Genomic DNA, 19952 nt, shown 5'->3' on the forward strand with positions numbered 1-19952 from the left:
GACGCTTAGATACCAACACTCATAACAAGGTCACCGTTAATAATCACGAAACGAAATCGTTGTCTTGACACCACGACAAAAGGCACTATGCGCTTGTTATTTTTATCGACACGCTTCAATCGTTCAGCGAAAAACATACTTATCAAAGCATAAACTTAAGCAATTTCTCAGCTCGTCTATATGTACACAATAAATAACATTATATAATGTAATAATAAACAAAGCAAACATCGAGACATAAAAAAAAAACATATCAGCATGAAAGCGGTAAATTGTATCTATATGTGAAGATGTCTACGTAATTAGTAGGTACTTTAAACTATGTACATATTATAAACCTTTCCTAGGTAGTTCGTTCTTTAATATATACATATCTATATAATATACATTTATAAAATATGTGTATATTTCATAAATATATAAATAAGTTAATCTTATAACTTATGATATCCTAACTGTTGTCGCATACTAACTAGTAGTATGCGACAACAGTTAGGATATCATAAAGAGATAAAATAATATGAGAATTCAAGGCCAAGCCTCTATTCTTATTAACTGAAAGATCTTCCATCAAATTCATCCATTGTTAGATATTATACCTACAAAAGAAACTTAAATGGTTAAGCGATTTCCTTTTGTTTATTTCTACTTTGAAAAATTACATTAAATAACTTATGGTATCAGCTTTATTATACACGATTTTATAATAAATTATAATTTATATAAATAATAATCATAGCGTATACCTACACCTGTTTTATCTTTTGTATAGTTCAATGTCAATGTGGATTTGTAGATATAGGAAGTGTGTAGGAGGTAATTTTAATTCATAACAATATCCCACACTGAATGTTTTACATAGTTGTAGGCAATGTAGCTCTTTAAATAAAAAAAATGTCACGTAATTATATTTTGTGTCTACGTTTTTGATACGTTTTTGATACGTATGTCTACGTTGGCGCAGTGGGCAGCGACCCTGATTTCTGCGTTCAAGGCCGTTGGTTCGATTCCCACAACTGGAAAAATGTTTGTGTGATAAACATGAATGATTTTTCAGTGTCTGAGTGTTTATCTTTTTATTATAAGTGTTAGCAAATTTGGCTTTATACATTTGGTTAAAGATAAAGAGGTATCTTCGTTCAGACTGGTAAAAATTATGCATAATCTGTGGTCGGTATAAGTTGGAGTAGAAATTCGAAATGGAACCCAGAACAAATAGGAAGGTCATATAAAATGGCGGGAAGAATAGTGGTACAGAGGAGTACAGACAGAAGTGTCAAGGGGAGATTGGAGAAGTTATCCCTTTGTAGTTACTTAATATTGGGATATAAGTTCAGATAGATTGAGGTTTGAGTTTATAACGTGCCATGTTGTAATTAGAGATACTTAAACAATTAAACTTTGTAAGATATGAAAATAGGGTTTTTAGTGTATTATATAAATAAAAATATTCATCAGCTATCTTAGTACCCATAACAAGCTACGCATACTTTGGGGCTGGTTGGCGATGTGTGTATTGTCGTAGTATATTTATTTATTATAATTATTATTTATTGGGAATTCAATTTAGGCGATTCCTAGGTTTAGTGAAAACGGGAATTAGTGTCATGTCTGTGAATCTTGCTGAATGAAAATAATTGGCAATTAAGACGCCACGCTTGGTTGAGTCCACCAGATATTCTTCACACAAACTTTTTCCAGTTGTGGGAATCGAACCCACGGCCTTGGACTCAGAAAGCAGGGTCGCTGCCCACTGCGCCAATCGGCCGTCGGCCAGTGATTGCGAAGTCTATAGAAAAAAAAACATTTCACCAACTCTTCGGTGATAACTGATGGACAAAGGTAGATGTATGCCTAGATTAGGTGTTACTTTATATAGGTATTGCATTGTTCGTCTTTAGTGAGAACGGAAATAAGTCTCCAGCAGATCTGTGAGGCAAGGCAACTACAGCCATACAACCAGCATTGCGATGGGTGCTAAGAATCTCTGGTGCAAGAACCGCTGTCTTAAACCTATGCTACACCTACCTATGATATCGCAAAGGTAGCAGGGAAGAACTGGATTCAGCTCTCCAGCGATAAAAAAAGATGGAGTGCTAACAGTGGCGTGCATTTCATGCATGCACAAAAGCACTACCTACCCTTAAATTTTTCTATAACTCATAAAGGGGAAGGATTTTTTTAATTTTATGCCATCTACCTTCTTTATGCATACCCTGGTCAGAAACCCGGTTGGCTGTCGTTTATGATTGTCATGACTATTAAACAGTCACAGGCATTCACTTAATTTATAATATTGATGTGATGGATTCGCGGTATTAATACGGTTTGAGTAATTATGTACACATGTTATGTTATCCTGGTTTATTTATATAACACGCAAATTAAGCGCACAATGAATGCGCTAGTAATGTCATTGTGCGCTTAATTAAAAGGAGCGCTTACAGCTAGCGGAAACAAAATCCTAATGAGCTATATAACATCTGCTTTTGCCAATAACTGTTTCATTCCTATTATATTAAACAAGCGGTATACGCCGCGTGAATTGAAGGTCGCATCGTAATGGTCACCATTTTTATATTGGCCACCACTTAAAGCTGCTATGTTGCTATTTTAGCTTATTTTTTTTTATTTTTATAGTTATTTCTTTGCGAATTTGTTTTAGTAACAGTTATGGTTAGCATATAGCCAAATCCCTCTTAAAAACATGCAAATTCATGCAGGTATAATAGTAAAAATCATGTAAAATGTATTTCACACCATATCTATGATAGCTAGATAAATTTCCTCCTAGGTACTATAACTATGTAGGACTTCATGTATCTATCATCATTAGTTTTCCCAGGGTAAGCCAAATCATGAATTGTATGGGCAAAATTTAATAACCTGTCTTATGGGTCTCTTATTTTATTTTTCAATAAATTGCCTTTGCTACGTCCTGATAATTTTTTTTTATTGGTACAGATATTGTTAAAATCGGTCCAGTACTTTCAGAGCCTCTTCGGTGTAAACACACAAATGCGAAAGTGTATTTTTTTGTTGGTCGTTCCTTCAGGCCCGAACTAAGCAGTTAATTAGTTAATCAATATGATTTTTGGCATAGAGTTAGAGAAAGGACGGAGAGTAACAAAGTCTACTTTTGGAAACAGACGGTGCTCATGAGATTTAAAAAAAAACCTATAAACCCCGGATGGAGAACGCGGGCAAGAGCTAGTAGTAATAAATAAATATTTCGGCATTACCAACAATCCAGGCAGCTTTAAGACCTTCACAATGTTTATATAATGTATGGTGAAGTCATACGGCCGTCTAGAAAGTCTTTCTCATCAAAATGGAAGGGGCAACCCACCAAATATGGGCCGTTGATTTAATAATGGTAACATTAGTAAGTTCCAATAATAATTTGCCAAGGTAACTGCGTGCGGTACACGTGTCGGTAACCGCTTTAGATGTGTTTGGCATACTGATGATGGTGCGGACATTCCATCGTGGCATTCCGATTTAAGCGCCGGTCACCTAAACATTTCGTACCCATGCTTAGCAGCGTACTAACATCACAGGCTCACACCAAAGTGCACTCTATCTCGTTGTATTAAAGTACACCTAACTCAACAGTAGAAAGGTACTTTTAGTTTTGTTTGTTTGAATGATGTTCGGAGTCGATATGTTTGTATAATATACGTTTCCCGTTTTTGATGTTTCTGTGGTACTTGGAGATTCTTTTCGAATCCTGTTTACTAATACACATTCTTCTTAATTTTTTTTGTTTAATACTTAAACGTTCTTAAGTCTTAACCCTCCTAGGGATTAGTCAGGCAGAGGTTATCTTACCTACAGGCAGCGCTTTTAGGCATAGGTGCACGATTCCGAGTACTACAAACCAGTTTCTACCTGTCGCCTTAGTGTAGTGTGGTCCCAAATGACGCTAAAGAGAATTTATTTCATTCATCTTAAAACACGACGGGATCAATAAAAGAAACAATCGCATTGTTTCTTTTATTGATCCCGAGGGGATTGTGAGGTTTCTCGGGTTGAAACGTAAAAATATACAATCAATTTCATCAAGATAATTGCCACATTTGTGCCGAACGTAGGTAACAAACAAATAAATGAACTGGCACACATTTCGATTTACAATATTATAATTATATTAGTATGGAAATAATGATTGAACGATCTACGAATGTACATAATGTCAAAATTTCGCAGATTACATTACTGAATGTCATATTTGTTTACATAAAAACATAAACTAGAGGCTACGATCATCAAAATTATAGCCGCGAAAAATAACAAAAAATAATTTAATTCCATTACATCCCCCAGACGTTCACAGCGCAAACGTCATGTTTCGCTTAATGAAGTCCCTGTACTCGTTGACGCGCTTCCAAGGGAGGGAGGCGGGTAACTTAATGACTCTAGGAATAGATCCTGCATTAATATTCTGCCAAGTTAATGCACTTTTAGTCATATGCAGTGCACTTTTAGCGGCGTGGAAACGCATGCGGTTGTCAGTTGTCACCAAGCCAGTTCTCCCACGTCTAGTCAGGGCACTCTCACAGAGTTGATGTTGCCTTAGTGGCAGGGACAACGAACTTAACGAAAACGGAATATTTATGTGCAATTAAACACAAATAAATGTTATAGTCAAAACTTTATTCAAATAGAAGGAAACACAGCTACAGCTACTTTGACGCGTAGCTTCATACATTTGTTTGTAGTGGATTTTTAACTTAAAACATAATCATAAGCCGGTTAATAAGCTTATGTGATTATTAGTGTGCCTTTTGTTTAAGATAGCACTAAGTTTGATTCTTAATTATTATCACTGATTAAAGACGTGGTTATTCTTTTATGAAAATTAACATAATACTTTAGATAATAATTATGCAAGATTGTATAATTTATAGGAATAATTTAATTTTTTTACGATAAATTATAAACAACGGCTTATAGAAAAGTGATACCTCTATTTCTGACTGCAAATCAAGCCATTCCATTTGGATTCCAGTTTGATGATTTGACCTAGTTACTTGTTGTAAAGCCCATTTACAGCATTAATTAAACACGGCAAATGCAACAATTGACTGTTAATTAAATGACCTACGAATATGACAAACGAAACGGGAAACGACAAAATTGGATTACTCAATAAAAAGTTATGTGTGAACATTGACGGAAGATACATTTATGTTTACGGATTGAATTGTTGTCAAATCAACCAACGCAACGAGGCATCGGAGAAAAAAAGACCAACTTCTAATAAGAGAACAATCTCTTATTTGAAGAAGATAATCAAAAACTCCATCCATGAATTATCGTTGGAAGTATTTTCCTTCTAGAAATTTCGCACACCGTTTAAAATTCAAAAAAAAGAAACATCATAATTGGGTAACCCAATAAAAGTTATGCGTGCAGAGTGATCATCGACCAAACGTTCATTAGAAGCCGGTGAAAACTGTCTCGCTCCAGTACTTGCAGTCCGAGAATTGCATCAACGTCGTGCAGAGCGAGAGGATATTGATAACAATTGCAACAATGAATCATTGCTAAAACTATTTCCTTCTAGAAATCTCACTGACATCGCTAAGGCTGAGCGCATAAAGGAATCTTAATAAGTTAACATCATGCCCTCGTTTGTCCTTTGTAATATAACAAGTACGTGTATACTAAAACAGGAGCAAACGTCGAGGTAGGTTGCAATACGACTTCATGAATGCAGATCAGATTACAGTTGGCACTTCTTTTCCTCTTTCCGAGGGTGTCGTACGAGCCGACTAAGGGAATGTAAAGAAGAACGGGCACCAGCGTCCTCTGTACTATCTACTGTCATCACCAACCATACCATGGTGAACCGTGGTGAATATGGGCAATCTCTCTCGTTGCGAAAGACTATTAGAACTGAATTGTTAAGTCCAGCAATTGTTTCAAGTAATTATCTGGACAATCAAACAGTCCTAATACTGCCTTTATCACCAAACCAGCTCCATAATACCAATATTGTTATAATAGTTGGTTCTCACGACTAATTTGCTATAAAAAACATTCTTATAAAGAAAATGAATGTGATAACTGGAACCAAGTTTCGTTCTGAGATCTAGTTAGACCTTCTTTTTGTTTGCCCTTAGTTATCTCCACTTATAATAGCCATATATGTGACATTTAATTGATATTGTTAAGATATTTTTTTTATTGTAGTAGGTCATTGATTTGATGAGATCTTTGCTCGTTTCGAAGGTTACGTGTGTTTTGACGGTTTACCAGGTGTAGTGCTGTGCGTTGAGTTTTGTAGTCTAATTACCCCCTTTAAGTAAGTTGGGATTTTTTAACTACCAAATTATTTGCTCAAGTCTGATTAGGTAGGCTTTCATTCTATTGGTCAATACTCACCACTAAGCGATCTATGGTTTTGGTACGATGCCATGTATCGTTATTGATTAGGTTAAAGATGTTAACAACATTTCATACCCTTTTTAGGTAAGACCGTCTTTATTTTACATTGATGATAATTGATAATCACTGTTTAAACCATAATTCGTGATGGTAAAAAGTTCAGTCAATATCACGGGGAATCATGAACCCAAGCAAATAGTAAGACAATGTTCTTCAACTTTTGTTTACGCAGTCATAGAACTCTCTCATGTTTGAGAAATAGTATCTAACGACGGGGCGAAACTCGATAGGTGTTAAATGGATGTAGTCTAGTTGAATCTGCATCCCGAGAAGATTCTGTATTAGGTTCTTAAAGACACTTAGCTTGGGATAAACGAGGCCTTAGGCGTAATGAAAAACGACAGTGCAGTGTATGCAGGACGTATATAAAGGAGTCGGTAATAGATTAACAATAGTCGGATATTGCCCGATGTCAGCCATGTTTTAGTATCGACCGTCACGGCGCACGCAAAGCGCTGGAAACAGTAATATTATTATAACAAGTTCTGCACTAACCCCTCTGTCCCAATGGAATTACGAGGGAAATATTTTCATGAACCGAACAAGTTGGATCAGTGAAATCAGTGAACTGGCACTGATAAGGGATTTCCTGCTTGGATTTCGAAAATCAAATAAATTTAGAAAGCGTTATTTTTTTTATAAGCTCTCTAGAGCAGATGTGTTGAGATCGGCAATATCACCTATATTATCAAGTCCCGGATTAAATTTCCAGCTGGATAAGTTTCGAAATACCCAGATACCTACCACCCTTGGTATGAAATTTGCACGCGCGAGATCGTATGTTCTTTTTCGTCTAAAACATTGCAATGCCAGAGTAAAATCGACGTAATTTTCTTTGTTTTAAAGCTTGGGTTTACCTATAGCAGAATATAAAAATGTTTATTACAGAAAATAGGACCTTAAAACCACTTACATGAAGTCTATAACCACCTGTTGTAGTTTTACTTATAGTACTTCAATATCTTAAACCTCTTCGATTGCGGGCGTGCTAATCTCACGCTGAGAGTGGGTACTTGGTCTAGTTACCGAAGCCGTATTGCAAAGTGATAGGCGTATCGCAGTGATGAGTGAAGCTCAAAAATTCACGAAGCTCTACATGTCTTAAAAATTTAAAATTACGTGTCTAGTTACGGAAACCGATACGGTCGTGCTCTATTACTGTGTGCATAGATTTCATGATCTTCAAAATACTAATAATACGTGATTTTTAAATAATAGATATCTACGTCTATTTAACTTTACTTCAGTGCGTAGTGAATTTTACCGTTTGATGCTCCCCTGACATTTTCTCCAAATTATTCCAGAAGCATTTAGCTTATTCACGAGCTCTCGCAAGATAATTTTAGCACACAAAAGTTTAACATAATGACGAACGACGGCAAAACGTTAACGATGATTCATACGTATCCGATGTCCAGTGTCATATAATATATCCGTGCAGATGCAACGGGGACCGATTTCCTTTCTGATTTTTTTTTAATACAAATACATAAAGACTAGCACTTGACAGCAAACACGCACGGTGAATGGTGAATTTTGATAAAGCCTGCGATCGAAAACGTTTGTCTTGAGTATGCCTGATTCACTCTTGAGTTGAAATAACTAGAGAGTAGAGAAAACGGGAGCCGGAAGAAGGGCATTCCAGAAACTGATTCCAAATATTAAAAATTCTTTGTCATTTAAGTATGGGACCACTGAAAAAGTAATATCAGTTATTGTCAAGTTCTACCGTAAAGCAAATGGATAACTTCAAAGGTACTGTCATCTATTTCGATAGAGAACATTTAAAAAAAGTTGGAATTTAACTTAGTATAGGATTCATGCAGAAATCAACAGAATTCACACCTATAATAATGTGTCCGTGATCATATCAATCACTCTACGTTAATCTTGCAAGAGAAAGTGGTTCAAAGTAAGAATTATAAGTAAGAATTAAGTAAGATTTATGTATAGTGCAATTTAGTGAGACACTTTATTTGACAATTCCGGTGGGGACCACTGTTTATCCTATTATGTTAATAGACAAAAACTCATTACAACATGATGCTTAAATTGTTGAATTATTATACAGTAGGCATCAATAAAATACGGAAGAAATTAATGAATAAATAATATGTATGTATTATGTAAATAAAATATTTATAACTATTGACACCATGCACCCCACGCTTTTTTTTTTTAAATAATTTTTTTTTTTATTCACACTATTATTAATTTATATTTATTGAAATTTTTAACACTATTCTTAATTTAAATCTAATCTAGTAGCTTAATGTTTTCTGTGGAATTTGTTAGGTACGCGAACGCCATCTGTTGGAAACGCCATAGGTTTCTTACATTTGGGTCTAGGGTTTTTTACATTTGGGTCTAGATGGCGCTGTAGTAATTGTAATTAATAGTTCGAAAAAACTAAAAAATCAATTTATATTGAAAATTGGAATAATCTTCTCAGATTAGTGTATTGTCATCGGTCCTCGATATGTCTACAAAGTTTGAATCAAATCTGATCGTTCAAAATAGGACAAAATCGAGCTCAAAGTGGTCGGTTACATACAAACATACATACAGGTGAAGCTAATAAAAGCGTGTTAAAAATGGAATTAAAACTTATAATAAATCAAGAGGACGCGTGATCGCCAGACAAAGTAAGACCAGTATCGGCCCACAACAGGGCAAGGGTCTCCTTTTAGAAAGAGATAGATTAAGGCCGTTATAGTCCACAACGCTGGCTAAGTGCGGTAGACTTCACAACACTCTTATTCCAATATTCAAATATTATAAAAAACTCTCAGACATGCAGGTTTCCTCACGACGATTTTGCTTTCACCGCAAAAGCAAGTGATATTTCAAAAGTTAGAGGGGCGTGCCGGAGATAGAACTTGGTCCCCCGAAAGCTAAGCCTTACCCACTAGGTTATCACCGGATGTTTGATACGGTTTATGGAAGTTCAATATTACTCTAAGCGGATTTCACCCTTGACAAGTAAGATACTGCGAACTGTTGTCAAACAACAACGCACTGAAGATATACAACCGTTACAAACAAACAGTGACATGTGGTCATGTGATCGCACTCGCAGTGCACCTGATCGTACCATGTTACGTACTCTCGTACGAAATTGCACACTTCGCAAACGTTGATCGTCCAACGTGAAATGTTATACAGTTATAGTCGGAGCAATGTTGTCATAGACCTTATGCTGAGCGCTGGGGTTTATAAGTGGAAGGACTCGCGTCCGATCTCCAGCGTGGGCAATTCGGGTATATATTATGTTTTCAAAATTTTCTCTGATCCTGAATCAGGCCTCGGCAGTGGCTTTTTGTTACCCTACCGACAAAAATTAGCCTCCAAGCAAATCAGTGTCCCGTTACGATGTTGCAATGAAACCCATTAGAGGGCTTAGTATAACTGCCATACCTCTACCATTTTAGACTGCATCATCACTCATCATCAGGTGGGATCGAAGTCAGGGTTAATTTTTAGAAGTATCCATAAATAGTACTACATCACTAATCATCGATTAATATTTACTGTTGCCATATTTAACTATTACGCTGGTTTTTCTTAAATGTATAGACAGCTGATGATATGGGTATGTAGGTTCTTATAATAATAAAAATAGTTCTTTGGTTCGGTTGTTGTCCATATCATGTTAGTCATTCAAATAAATTAAAACTGTGGTAGTACTTTACACTTAGAAAAAGCCTTATTCTGCACAATGAATGCATTTAAATGTACTTAAGCCCCCCCGGAGCACGTGTGCACACCATCCCAGCACCTTCAGAGAGAGCTGTCCAGCCCGAATGCCAGTGTACTGAGGATGAGGACTGAGGAGGGTGTTGGTGGTACGCGCGAGCCTACTCATTATTGAGGCCGCACGCTTGCGGATGATCGCGTAGAAACCTACTAAGGTAAGTTTCTACGCGATCATCCGCGACTATCTTTGAAGAGTTTTTTCTCTAAAAGTATTGATCTTGGTAAAAGTTGTGAATCTAAACTTTTTCAGTTTCATTTTTATTATTACGGTTATACCACCTGTGTTGAACAGGTGATACTAAGCCTAATATGAAGGAACAGCGGTGAATTGCATTTACGATGTCGTTGTCCTCAACAAACCTCTGCACGAGTCAAGGGCGTTGCGTAGACAGAGGCGTTGTGCGTGCGTTTTTGCACGCTATCTATTTACACTGGCATTAGTTTGATAACGTATGGGGTAGAGTGATACTTTTTATTGTTATCTGTGACCCCATTTGGATATGTATATACAGGTGATATTACGGCTGTCACTGCGTATTTTTTCAAAACCTTGCTTCATCATCATAATCATATTCATCATCATATCCACCCATTATTGGCCCACTCCAGGGCACGCGCCTCTCACAATGAGAAGGGGTTAAGGCCGTAGTCCGCTACGCCGAGCTGGTCCAGTAGCGCGTTATGGAGAAGTCACAGCAGGGCTAGCACGGGCAGGAGATATAAATTATATCCCCCGATTATATCCTCTATCAAGGGATATAATTATCTTTTCCCCTTGCCAGAGCACGGCAACAGGGGAGAGGATAAATTTATCCCCGTTTGACATTTCTCGTGGATATATATCCCCCGCCCATAGCATGGGAAGAAATGAAAGGGGAAAGACTATCCTTTTTTGACATTTGAAAGAGACAATTTTATCCCCGTCCTTAGACGTGGGTTTAAAATTCTGTTAACGAATTAAAGTCGAAAAAAACATGTCTCGTGCTTTCTGGGGCTCTTATTATTCAAGTGAAATGGAGAAATCTGAACGAAAATTACACCGGCGATCTATACGTGACGCCAGTAATCCGTTCGAATTTCCCGATGCAGAGTTCCAACACTTGTTTCGGATGGGTAAAAATTGTGTGCTGTACTCGTGCGAGGACCTTAAAGAGGCACTAACCACTAAATGCTGTCGATGGACTACCAGTGCACATAAAAGTAAGTTGTTATTAAGTACCTAAAATCACCTTGTGCAAAGACATCATCTATATATGAACGTAGGTTTAAAAAAAAGCATGGCTAATCACTTTTTGTCTAGGTTCTCACATCTTTAAGGCTATTAGCGGACGGTAGTTATCAGCGGGGACAGGTCAAGACCATGGCTGTTGCTCAAACAACAGTCAGCAAATAACTGACCCAAATTACTGGAGCTATTGTCAGTATGTGAGTATATATAGGTACTTACTTCCTAATAATTCTCATTAGTAAATATAAATCCCATCCTGTTCAAAGTGCAGTGATGTGATAACTAGTTTTCACTTTATAGCCGAGTGCCCCTTGTACGTGTTGGTAAGATGGGAACTACAAGGTAAGGATAGAATAAGTGAAGAAGACCTAGCAAACCTCACCTTAGGGGATATTGTTAGGTTCACCATAGAGACTGGTAGGTTTCAGGGGGGACCCTGCCGGGACACCAGTAAAACCTGTGTCTCAAACATGGGGAATAGGGTGGAATGGTCCTTACATAGGACTGATCACCCGTCTGGCAATGGCAGACATCCCCTCATCAAATATAGATATACTTACTTTAATAATAAAATTATTAGTCAGTACTTAGTACTTCAGTATAAGTACATAGCAAAGATATTCAATGCTAGGTACTTTAATTATTTTCCATTTCATTTTAGACTAATGCCAAAGTAGATATTATTCCCGGGAACAGACTCTGGAGATCCACGATAGATGTTCAACTGGTAAAGACAAATTATTTAGATCTAGAGTTTATCAAAAACTTAAACAATCAAGTAAGTTAATAATTTTAAAATATGTTTTACAGATTGTGGTGTGTGTCCATGTCCAATTCATATTTATTAACTCTAAAGTAAAATATGAAAAGATACAGCTGTATGAAAGTAGAATCGGACAGTACTACATCTTATGTATGTTTTAAATAAAATGTGCAAACTTTCAAAACTTTACTTATTGTTGCCATTTACTAGTATAAAAGGGAAACAATGCAAATCAAAAAAAGTTACACACCTACCTATATCATTATATTATACTCCTCATAATTACCTAGAAATTACATGCCTAGGATTCTGCTGCATATGTTGTATACGACTAGTCTGTTAAATTATTTATATGAATATACAAAAAACAATGTCTCATTATAATAAAATTGTTTATTTGAGGAATTAGTACAAAAACTTGGCAGTAGATACTGTATTTAGTAATGAAATATAAGAAAATACAAAAAAAAATGTCTGATAAATTATTTAACATGGGCATGGGTTAATCATCACGTCCAAATTACAATGTAGGATTGTGCATATATTTCTATTCAACATTTTATTAAAATCTTGGAGAAAATCTGAAACAGCAAAACAAGTAGGAATTAATTTACATGTTTAAATAACAAAGTAGAATTTTATTGGGGACTCAGGCTATGCTCTAGAGCCTTGGATGATGACTCCGGATTTAGAAGCTGCACCAAATAGTTCTGCAGAGAAGTACACAAACTGGAACTGCCAAGTAAGAAACTGTGTGGAAAGGGCCAATAGGTACCTCAAAGACACATTTCGCAGCTTGGGGATTGACTGGGTGCTTCATTACAGCCCCGAAAAAGCATCTCCACTTATATATGCCTGCATAACACTTTATAATATTATGCATCATTATAGGCGTGTATTGTAAATATATACTTTAAATAATATTTAAGTTCCCATAACTTATTATTATTGGGCACATTAATATTTGGTAATATTATAAAATTATATCTTATAATAATGGTTCCTTATAAATCATTGATCCTGCATTTTCACATACAATTTGCCCTACTAATTTGGGTCAACAGTATTGAGCATAATATAATTTGTATATTTCAGAACTCTAATGGAGCAAATGACAGTAAATTTTGTAAATACGAGCGAAGAACGACATCAGACATCAAATATGGATCAAACAAGATTGTTAACAGTTGCTCGACAAAAAAGAGAAAGATTTATAAATACATATTTTCATTATTAAAATTTCTAAATTAACCTTTTCATCCTTTTTAATTTATTTTTGTGTGATAAATGAGCATCCTGCATTCTTCCATCTATACCTACTCTGGAAAATAAATAAATTCTTCACTTGGTTGACTTTACAGCAACATGTATACTATGTATATGTTGACTGTGGTGCTGCGTCCCCGTGCTGTTGCAGCTTTTTTAATGTCCTGCCACGTCTGCAAATAAAAGAAAAATTATGCAAGACTTGTTTGATGCCAACAACACTAATAAATAATTTAAATTTTTTGCACTTACTTACTTTACCGCAAAATTGACTTAACTGTTTCCACTGATTGACCGTCCCGTCTGGCCCATGCTCCTTCAGTAATGACTAAGATTTGCCACTGGGAGTCTGCCCTTTTGGCTCCTAAGAGTTCCTGTGAATTCCCCGGTGGCAAGGTGGTTGTGGGTTGGCATGAAATCTACCAACATTTGCAATTGTATTTTATTACTTCTTGATCTGAATAAACACAAATTTGTCAACTAATGGGCCATAGAAAAAGGCAAGCACAACTTTAAATAAAATAGTACAAGATCAATAATTTGATATGTAAACAGGATTGGATCTTGATGATTAACGTCTCTGTTTACTTTCACTGTAAAACATTCATTCATTAGGTACGCTTCTAAATCAATAGGTAGTCACTTTTTCAAACATTTTATAATAGAAGACTTACTTTTTAGCACTCATTTTATTTTCTCGAAAGGTAGGTTTTATACCACTTTGAAAAATCCAGAATAAATAATATAAACAAACAGCCGCAGACGAGGAACATTTATAGATAAAAAAAACAATAAAAAACTTAGACAACTAAAACAAAACAGAAAACGAAAAATTTATTTGTCAAAACCATGAGCACAGATTAGAATAATTAATTTGTGACATTTACCGGGGGTTCGTCTTTCCCCTATTATATCCACCGTGGATATATTGTCCACCCGTGTGCCCATGCTCGGGGGGTGGATATAAATGCGTGAGGGGATAAACGTTATATCCTTTCCCCGTGGAGAAGTGTCCCCCGCCCATGCTAGCCCTGCAGGCATGCAGGTTTCCTGACTTAATTCACACCACAAAGATATTGTTATCCCTTACTTTTCTAAGCTATGTGTGTTTTAAACACACATAGCTTGAAAAAATTGGAGATGCGTGCGCTAAGGTCGAACTCGGCTCCACGCAAGTGAAGTAGAAATCCTACCCACTGGACTGTCACCGCTTACTTTGTACAGTTACAGTTATTACTATATTCTCTACACTAAGATACACATTCGTATCAAACTAACAGTGCAATGTGGTAGGGGGGTACCTCTTTGTAAAGTACATCACTAATCATTGATTTATATTTGCTACTGCCATAGTTATCTGTGACCACATTTATGATCTTAAATGTATTCAAATCTGATGTTGTGGTTGTCACTGCGCATTCTTTTATGCTAAAATTTGTGAATTAACTGACAGACGCGGAAAGTGACTTTGTTTTATACGATGAGATAGAAATTAAGTGAGAGTGAAACCGCGGGCACGGGTACTACAAAAAGGGAAACATCTACACCATACTATATTATTCACATATCAAATATTTTTTAAATAATATTAACATTATAAAATTACTCATCAGCTTTTTACAACAATCGTTTATTGTGGTGTGTTCAGCAAACGAGATATGAGTTTTGCGTCAGTTCCTGATGACCTGATATCACAATCCGCATCCTCCAAGCTTTTGCCGCTATAGCCTAGTTATAAATGCACGTAGATTCAGGTTCGAATTCCAGCTAGATTAGGAAATATATACTATGTACTTGGTTACATAATAAGCAAACTTGCTACAATAAAGTTTAAGAAAATCCGTTTTTATTAGATTAGCGATTTCAAACAGATATTCTGTACGACCTTAGGAATAGGGCAGTGCAATTGAAGGTTACTGCGTACTTAAGTTCTAGCTATATTATATATAATATTCGGTAACTATAATATACATAGACACTGCAATGTCAAAACCTATAGATAGATAGGAAGAAAAACTTTATTGCAACATAACAAAAAGAAAAACAGAGACAAAAGTACATTGTGGTAAGGCCGAAGGAGATAAGGTTTCTTATATGCCTGGATCATGAACTTCAGATTGCAAATAAATAAATTTTGTTTATTGCTGCTAAACTACTAACCTATTCTGCAGGGAATATTGTGAGCGGAATATCTCTTCCTATAAATTATGCATGTCAAAGGGGAATAAATAATACAAATAGAAGGTGTTACCTTATTTTTTTAAACTATTAACTGTAAGCATTATTTATTTTAATATTATTGATATAATTCTTGCAGAATTATAAATCAAATTAACAGTGGCGTGCATAGAGGGTATGCACAAGGTATGCAGATGATATAAAATGAGTTATATTAATCCAGTACAAGTTATAAAAACTAAATGGTCGGTTTTTATAACTCCTACAATGCCTACCCTTAAGTTTTATATAAGTCGCTCTGGAGATTTTTATCATTTTATGTAATCTGCATACCCTGTGCATACCCTGTGCAGTGGCGTGCACAGGGTTTTGACCAGGGTATGCATAAATAAGGAAAATGGCATAAAATGGAAAAATCCTTTCCCTTTATGAGTAATACAAAATTTTTTGGGGATTCAGTACTTTTGTGCATGTATGAAGTGCACGCCATTGACCTTGTGCATACCCTCTATGCAAGCCAATGCTAATTAGGTACGTTAAGATTTGGCATTAAACCTTACATTGTCGAATAAATTTGCTTTAAGCAGTAGAAGTACTACTAGAAGTACTATTTTATTTAAGTTTAGAGATTATTAAGGTGGAGATATTATTAAGGTTTACAACTGAATTAGCATCGATGGGAGCGCACTAGCTTTTACTTTATACTACCCATTTAATAATCCAAAGTATACAATATCTTTTCAATCATGAATTTAATTAGCAATGTATTAACGAAACTTTTCTTTTGTTCGCAGGATCAATATGATAACTTAGCCGCCCACACACACAAAGGAATTGAATTTTTAGACAAATATGGAAACTACGTAAAGGACAGATGTGCGATAGAATTAGAATATGCAGGAAAACTCAGGTAATTCATAACATATTGACTTTTTCTATCTTGTCTGTATATACTCATCCTTTAATCGAAACCGACACAGTTGCTATTTTCAAATTGAGCTATAAAACATTTGGGTGACCTTAGTTTGTTAACTTGAAAGGTGGGCGCAAAATTCTGCGAGACAGATAAACTTTAGATTATCAAAACATCATCATTATATCAACCCATTACCGGCCCTCTACAGGGCATGGGTCTCTTTCCTCAATAAGAAGTGGTTAAGGAGGAAGTCCAGCACGCTGTCCCAGTGCGGATTGGTGGACATCAAAACATGATCAAATATAATGATTCTACTTTTTTCCTTAATTTTGTTTGTTTTGCACCGAGTTTTACTTTATATAATAAAATATACACATCATGGTAGGTAAATTGTTACATAACATTAAATAATAAAATATAATATATTCAGATAAGCTTATGTAAAATTAAAAGGATTTATATAAATAAATTGAATAGGATGCCATCGAAACCTGTCTGGCCAGTTTCTTATGATAATATGTAGAATGTTCACTTTCACCACACCATTTCAGATTGTTTACCGAATGCATATTAGCTGATATCTTCTAAGAATTCTATAATAAGTAAATTATAATACAAGTTTTGCTGATATATTAGATATGTATAATCATTTATTAATCTAAAAAAAAGAATAATATAGCACAAGCTATTTATTCTTGTCTGTTTTGCGAACATAACGTGTAAAAAAAAACTTCCAACGTTTGAAGCATCGTCTCAAGGTCACTTGTCTATCGGTATTCTAGAAGATACATTTTGGAGAGTGTGATTGAGAACTATTTTATTTAGTTCCTCGCTAACCATCGAAAATAGTCGCTACAGCCAAACGCTAAAAAAAGTTTTCGAGCTGGGCATACGTTTACCTAATCAAGTTGATTTAATCGGATTACTTATATGGCCTTTGAAAGCTAGCTTCCTTATTCATCAACATTTTTGTTACTGACAAAATTGCGACCCAGTATAGTTGATATAAGGGTCTCATGCTTCATAATAGAAGAACAGACGTCTTTTATTTCGCTATGGCAAATGGATTCTGTCCCAGCCTATTTTTTCTAGTTTAATAATTGGTACGCTTATTTCAGAAATGATGGCTACGGCTTAGTCCGCGACTGTTTCGGTTTTTAAAAAATCCCCTGAAAAACGTTAAATTTCTTGGGTAGGTACCTAAAGGGTACTTACTATCTCTTTGCTTAAATGCAGCCGTGCAAGCATATTATAACGAATGTTATTTTTTAAATCCTCCGGGGTGAATTCAGGATGAAAAGTTGTATTTGTTCTTCTGCAGGATGTGAAGCTAATTGAAGTGAAATTCATAAATTAATAAATAAATAAACTACGACCACATTGCCGGCTATTAGTATTTAGCTTTGAATCGTTTACAAAGTTCTAAATATGGTAAAGTAAATATAAGAAGGTCGTTTCTCAATTATCTTCCAATGAACTGATGCGAATCTGAAAGACACAGAATTAAAGGCACCGGCCAACTTTACAAGAAAGTCTATGGAAAACAGAAAATTGAATTATAATAGAGAGCTAAGTAAACGATCGTTACTGACCGGTTTAAATATCTGGTCTCAAACTAAATTGATTGTGTTAAAAAGAGAATAACATCAGCATTCATCTATAGGAAATAGCAATTATTACAAACTTGATGCTCTGAATTCTATGATATGTGTATGACTGCAAATTAATTAAATATTCTATTCCATTAGAATGTATTTCGATTATAAGTTTTACATTATCATCCGCGTCGAAGTTTATTACTAAAAAGTTAATAACAGCCATCTCCTTTCTCTCAAAGCTATTCATTTTATTATTCTCAAATAAAGATTAATAAAGAAGTCCTTACTAAATAGAAATATCTTTCTTTTTAAAAGATGTGTTTTTTTACCATTCTTTTACCTTTGAAACTCTCGCTCTCTCTTTCTCTATCTCTCTTCGTCCGGCCTTTTATGACTAAGGATCGTAATCACAACTATCAAGGTTTATAATTCTGTGGTACTTACTTCTTAGTAGTAGTTGTAGAAGTTTAGTCGTTTTAGTTTAGTTTAAGTTGCCGTCTTCTATGGCTTGGACTGACCACCGGATTGGATATTTCTTCCCGAGCCTTCTACAGTTACGCGTATGCTATAATATGCTCGTATCAGCAATAATACAAACCCTCGGACTTCGTTCCTTGTTGTCTAATTACATTTCGTTTTCACCATGTTTGTCATAGAATTTTCAGAACACTCATTCTAATATTATAAATGCGTAAGTGTGTCTGTCAGTTTATTTATTACTTATGTACGTAACTGAAACGAGTCTGCCAAAGTTTAGCACATAAATGCCTTGGATTCTTAAAAGGACCCGGGAACGTTCCTGCGGGATTTAAAATAAATCCCTTGTTACCTATGATAGAGATCTTGAAAATATTTGCATAGAGATAGGTCCTGTATCCTGGAGTCGGGCCAAAAGAGTTTAGCCAGACAAATAAATGTTTCCTGCGTGATTTATAAAGAAAATAAAAAGAAACAAATGCCGACAAATGCGCAACTAACAGCAGCAGCTAATGTAATAAAAATGTGTTTTTTTTCTCCTACGACGATAGGGGGACAATTTAGTGACTATGTTTTTCTTCATTGATAATTAATAATCCTTATAATACTGTTTATTTCAGGAGACTCGTAAAAAATTATCAACCTAAAAGAAAAGAGGAAGATGAATACCAGTGAGTCCACTTTATATTATTTCTTTGGCCTTCCCGACTGATATATTTTCATTGCCATTTATTGCAAACTTATTAGGTTGTTTATGCTCTCAATCACACATGATGTCCACACGATCTTTTTATTTGACATGTTCCTATTTATTTATTATTTACATACCTGTAAGTGAGCTCATGTAAAAAAAATTCATGCCTTTAATATTTTACAAATTGATGATATTAAATTTTTTGTAAACTTTTAAGGAATCTATGTACACAGTTAGAGCAATAAAAAATAAAGTTTTCTATTTGAATCTAATTACACGTAAGCAGGCCTAGGAGAGGTAAAAGTAATTACTCATTACCTATGAAATAGACTATTAGCTATAATAGTACCTAAGGACAAAATTAATAATTGAAAAGGGACCACTTTTTTCAAAAATGTATTTTGAACGACTTCGCATTCGCATGTCTTTAATAATAATAAATGAATAAATATACTACGACAATACACACATTCCCATCTAGCCCCAAAGTAAGCATAGCTTGTGTTTTGGGTTCTAAGATGACTGATGAATATTTTTATGAATAATGTAGGTACATAAATACTTAGAACATACATATAAACACTCAGACACTGAAAAACATTCATGCTCATCACACATAAATT

General features: G+C 35.2%; 1 protein-coding gene across 2 annotated transcripts in view; it reads left to right on the top strand.

Moving 5' to 3' along the window:
• Window positions 1-19952, top strand: part of LOC120637659 (formin-binding protein 1-like) — a 91437-nt gene that overhangs the window by 51560 nt on the left and 19925 nt on the right. For both annotated transcript variants that reach the window (XM_039909582.1, XM_039909583.1), the window contains exons 2-3: window positions 16439-16554; window positions 19256-19306. In XM_039909582.1, coding sequence (XP_039765516.1) covers window positions 16439-16554; window positions 19256-19306 — 167 coding nt within the window. The remainder of the gene's footprint in view (window positions 1-16438; window positions 16555-19255; window positions 19307-19952) is intronic.

This window comes from Pararge aegeria, chromosome 4 (genome assembly GCF_905163445.1).
Source record: "Pararge aegeria chromosome 4, ilParAegt1.1, whole genome shotgun sequence".
NCBI classification, from domain to species: domain Eukaryota; kingdom Metazoa; phylum Arthropoda; class Insecta; order Lepidoptera; family Nymphalidae; genus Pararge; species Pararge aegeria.